At 43.2% G+C, this 5039-nt stretch overlaps 1 protein-coding gene across 1 annotated transcript in view; it reads left to right on the forward strand.

Moving 5' to 3' along the window:
• Positions 1-5039, forward strand: part of NPEPPS (aminopeptidase puromycin sensitive) — a 32576-nt gene that overhangs the window by 9256 nt on the left and 18281 nt on the right. The window contains exons 4-5 of the mRNA XM_042020150.1: positions 2313-2420; positions 4666-4866. Of these exons, the coding sequence (XP_041876084.1) occupies positions 2313-2420; positions 4666-4866 (309 nt within the window). The remainder of the gene's footprint in view (positions 1-2312; positions 2421-4665; positions 4867-5039) is intronic.

Consider the following 5039-nt stretch of genomic DNA (forward strand, 5'->3'; position numbering starts at 1 on the left):
TTTTTCCTTGGGTTTTGGGGTTTTTTCCTTGGGTTTTGGGGTTTTTTCCTTGGGTTTTGGGGTTTTTTTCTTGGGTTTTGGGGTTTTTTCCTTGGGTTTTGGGGGTTTTTTTCTTTGGTTTTTGGGTTTTTTTCCCTTGTTTTTGCGGTTTTTTTCCCTTGTTTTTGGGAGGTTTTTCCTTGTTTTTGGGGTTTTTTTCTTGTTTTTTGGGTTTGTTTTTCCTTGTTTTTTGGGGGAGGGTTTCCTTGTTTTTTGGGTTTTTTTCCTTGGGTTTTGGGTTTTTTTTCTTTGGTTTTGGGGGTTTTTTTCTTTGGTTTTTGGGGGTTTTTTCCCTTGTTTTTGGCGGTTTTTTTCCTTGTTTTTGCGGTTTTTTCCCTTGTTTTTTTGGGGTTTTTTTCCCTTGTTTTTGGGGTTTTTTCCCTTGTTTTTGGGGTTTTTTCCCTTGTTTTTGGGAGGTTTTTCCTTGGGTTTTGGGGTTTTTTTTCTTGTTTTTGGGGGTTTTTTCCCCTTGTTTTTGGGGGTTTTTTTCCCCTTGTTTTTGGGTTTTTTTCCCCTTGTTTTTGGGGGTTTTTCCCCCTTGTTTTTGGGGTTTTTTTTCTTGTTTTTTGGGTTTGTTTTTCCCTTGTTTTTTGGGGTTTTTTTTCTTTGTTTTTTGGGGTTTTTTCCTTGGTTTTTTGGGGTTTTTTTCTTGGTTTTTTGGGGTTTTTTCCTTGGTTTTTAGGGGTTTTTTCCTTGTTTTTTGGGGTTTTTTGTCCTTGTTTTTCGGGGTTTTTCCCTTGGTTTTTGGGGTTTTTTTCCCTTGGTTTTTGGGGTTTTTTTCCCTTGGTTTTTGGGGGTTTTTTCCTTGGTTTTTGGGGGTTTTTTTCCTTGGTTTTTTGGTGGGTTTTCCCTTGTTTTTGGGTTTTTTTCCCTTGTTTTTTGGGGTTTTTTTCCTTGTTTTTGGGGTTTTTTTTTCCTTGGTTTTTGGGGTTTTTTTCCTTGGTTTTTGGGGTTTTTCCCCTTGTTTTTGGGGTTTTTTACCCAATTTTTGGGGTTTTTCCCTTGGTTTTTGGGATTTTTTTCCTTGGGTTTTTGGGGTTTTTTTCCTTGGGTTTTTGGGGGTTTTTCCTTGGTTTTTTGGGGGTTTTTCCTTGGTTTTTGGTGTCTATTCCTTATTTTTGGGGTTTTTTCCCTTGGTTTTTGGTGTTTATTCCTTGTTTTTGGGCTTTTTTTCCCCCCTTGTTTTTTGGGGTTTTTCCTTGGTTTTGGAGTTCTTCCTGGTTTTGGGGTTTTTTTTCCTTGTTTTTTTTCCCTTGTGGTTTTTTTTGTTTTTTCCCTTGTTTCTTGGGGGTTTTATTCCTTGGATTTGTTTTTTTTCCTTGGGTTTGGAGGTTTTTTTCCTTGGGTTTGGGTTTTTTACCCAATTTCTGGTGTTTTCCTTGGTTTTGGTGTTTTTTCCTTGTTTTTTGGAGGTTCTTCCTTGTTTCTGGGGTTTTACTCCTTGTTTTTTGGGGCGGGGCTTTCTTGTTTTTTGGGGGTTTCTCCTTGGTTTTTGGGTTTTATTCCTTGTTTGGGGAGGGAGAAGATTTCTTGGTTTTGGAGGGTTTTTCCTTGGTTTTTTTGGGTTTCATTCCTCATTTTTTCACTTTTTTTCCCTCATTTCCTTATTGCCCTTTACCTCCCAGCTCCAAGGTCAGTAAACCCTGGACCTGGCAACTTCCTCACGCTGCTGTGGCCTTCATCCTCTTCCCTACAGCAGCTGAAATATCCAAGAACACCTTTTTATTTAAACACCTCTGGAAATCTCCCTTTATAAAGTGCATTCACTGCCCGTTCAGTGGGGACCCTGGGCCTTTCTCTCAGCCTTTAAGGCCATCCCAGTGCCAGCCAGATCCCGGCCCCGTTCCGTAAACCCCGCCCAGAACCGGGGCATTTCTCGCTGCCTTCTCATTCCGTAGGTTCCATAAACCCCGGGGCTCTCCCCCCAGCACAAACTGAGCGGTTTTTTGGGGTGCTCTCTGCTGCTGGCTGACAAATCTGGGGTGCTGCGTGCACGCCTGGCTGCCCTCGGTGCTTCCACGTGGCCGAGCTTCGCTCCTGTCGCGACTCTGCTAAATTTGGACAATTCCAGCCGAGCGCTGAGGCCTTTGCAGCTGCTTTTTTTCCTTAAATTAGGAGTGAAATAAGAGTAAAAAGCCCTAATGCAGAGGTCAGGAGTGTCAGCGAGGAGGCTGAAGCATGACTCACCCGTTTCTTGCTGTAAATAAGCTGAATTTCTGTGTTTGCTCGCCACAACCTCCTGTGATTTATTTATTTAATGCTCTTTATTTCAGGCTACTGATGCTCGCAGAGCTTTCCCTTGCTGGGATGAGCCTGCTATTAAAGCAACATTTGATATTTCTTTGGTGGTTCCCAAAGACAGAGTAGCTTTGTCAAATATGGTAAGTCCTTTTTGTGCCAATAAATGTTTTAATTAAAGCATTGATAATTAATGATGTGCCTTGATGCCAGAGCTGGGAATACAATCTGCAATAAAAACACAAAATTTGATGTCAGGTGCCAGCACAAAACCTGAACAGGTTGGACAAACCTGGTGGTTTTAAATAAATAAAATAATCATTAATCTTGGCTTATGTGCTGCTTGATTAAGAGGGAAAAAGTCCTTTGTGAGTTTTCCTCTCTGGGTTTCTGTCCAGACCTGGGATAAAATGTGGCAGCAGAGGTGCCTCTGTCACAAATAAACACAAATGAGCATTTTTAGTTTGCTGCCTGTGGGTGCTTTTAGGTGATTTCTTGCTGGCAAAGAGTCAGTTTAAAAATAGGCTTTATTTATTTATAAATAAATAAAGTCTGGCCTGGCCCTGACCCACGAGGTTTTTGTGTCAGGGTTTGAGGCGGTGCCTTGCTGGGATGGGATTGATGCTCTTTAGTTCCTAATGGGATATAACTTAAATATCATAAAAATATTCCCATAAAAACACACCTCCAGCTGGGATGGGCCACTTGAGCCACGAGGGGAACTGCTTAAAAACCCTAAAGAACCTTAAAAATCCCTTTCATTTTGACCACAAGGAGGGAATAGTTACTCCAGCTCCTGCTTTGGAGCAGGCACGATCTTCCTGAGGGGTTTTATCCCAAATCCTTCCAGTCCTGGAGCTGAAAAGTTGTGAGTTATTTTGGGTAAATCAGGAGCAACTGCCTGAATGGTTTGAGATTTAACTCATTTTAGTGGGGATAAAAGCATCTGTGAGGCAGCAGGAGTGAAATCCATGAAGAAATTCTATTTAGTGCTAAAAACCTGGATTTTCAGAGCTTCTGGTAACAAAGAATTTCAGCTTTCTCTGGGAATTAGACCTGACCTTGCTTTTCCCAAAGGAAAAAGGTGCTTGAAACCAACTACTCCACAGGCTCTGGAGTTCCTTCTGTTGTAGGAAATCAACTTTTGGGCAGAAAATTCAGGATTTTGGAGCCCTAAAGCTGCTCTGGCCTGGCTTTTGGGGCTGTCCAAATCAGGACTTTCCCTCCCACTTTGGCTAATTGGAAGTTTTGATTTGAAATTGAGATTTGAAGTTCTCCCAGAATTCTGATCGGAAGTTTGGATGTGGAATTCTGTGAGGCAGCAGGAGTGAAATCCATGAAGAAATTCCTTGTTGTGATAAAAACCTGAATTTTCAGAGCTTCTGCTGGAAACAAACGGCTTCAGGTTTTTTTGGGAATTAGACCTGAGCTTCCTCTTCCCAAATCCCTGCAAAGAGATGCTTGAATCCAAATACCCCACGGTTTCTGAAGTTCTCTGTGTTGTACAAACCAGCATTTGGGTGAGAAAATTCATGTTTTGGAGCCCCAAAGCTGCTGTGGGGCAGCAGGAGCGAAATCCAGAAAGAAATTCCATTTAGTGCTCAAAACCTGGATTTTCCAAGTTTCTGGGGGGAACAAACGCCTTCACCTTTCTCTGGGAATTACACCTGGATGCTGCTGCTTCAATCCAAGCATTCCCCAGCCTCCAAAGTTCCTTTTGTTGTAAGCAACCAACACTTGGGCAAAAAAAAAAGCCCCCAAACCCCCCTCATCTTTTGGCTCCTCAGAGCTGGCTCAATGTTTCAACCCCTGTGGGAGACAGAGGAGAAGAAACTCCTGCAATTAAAGGAGGCTTTGATTTCCAACCCTGGAAGAGACTAAGTCTGGCTTAAGTGACAGAGATTTATGGACTTTAAGCAAAAGGATTACAAACTTGTATTCCTATAAGTAAAATTGTACACTGGGTGTTCTGGTGGAGGGTTTTAAACTAGAATGGTGTGATTTTACATAGTTGAAGTTAAGGATGTAGATGGTGTAAGAGAGACATCTGTGTGTAGGTGACATGAGAAGTTTTGGTCAAGACACGGCTGCATTGCAGTGAGAAGTGCCACAGGTGATGGGTCATAAATCTAAAATAAAGTGTCATTTTAAATGCCTGTTGGATTAGAAAGTTATAAATTACGATGTAACCCTAAATCTTGTGACTATTCCCCATTACCCAGAAGTGGTGTAAAATCTCACACCTCACCTGATGCATTTCCTTCAAACAACAACAAATTCATGGCACTACACGCTCCCATCCCTGGAAATTCTTTTCCTCCAAAACACATGAAAAGCGACAAACCCCAAAATCCCCCCCTTTTCTTTTTCCCCCCCTAAATCCCACAGAACGTGGTGGACAGGAAGCCGTACCCGGACGACGAGAGCCTGGTGGAGGTGAAGTTCGCGCGGACGCCGGTGATGTCCACGTACCTGGTGGCCTTCGTGGTGGGCGAGTACGACTTCGTGGAGGCGCGGTCGCAGGACGGGGTCCTGGTGCGCGTCTACACCCCCGTGGGCAAGGCCGAGCAAGGGAAGTTTGCCCTGGAGGTAAAGCAGCCCAAAGCCACGGGCTTCTGTTCCTGGGGGGGTTTGTTCTGGGTTTCGGGGGGTTTTGTTCTTTGGGTTTGGGGTTCTGTGAGTGGGTTTTGTTGTTTGGGTTTGGGGTTCTGTGAGTGGGTTTTGTTCCTTGGGTTTGGGGTTCTGTGATTGGGTTTTGTTCC

The sequence above is a fragment of the Corvus kubaryi genome, unplaced genomic scaffold (genome assembly GCF_017639235.1).
Source record: "Corvus kubaryi isolate FWS band 111438036 unplaced genomic scaffold, C.kubaryi_AGA036_p1.0 36838, whole genome shotgun sequence".
In the NCBI taxonomy this organism is placed as follows: domain Eukaryota; kingdom Metazoa; phylum Chordata; class Aves; order Passeriformes; family Corvidae; genus Corvus; species Corvus kubaryi.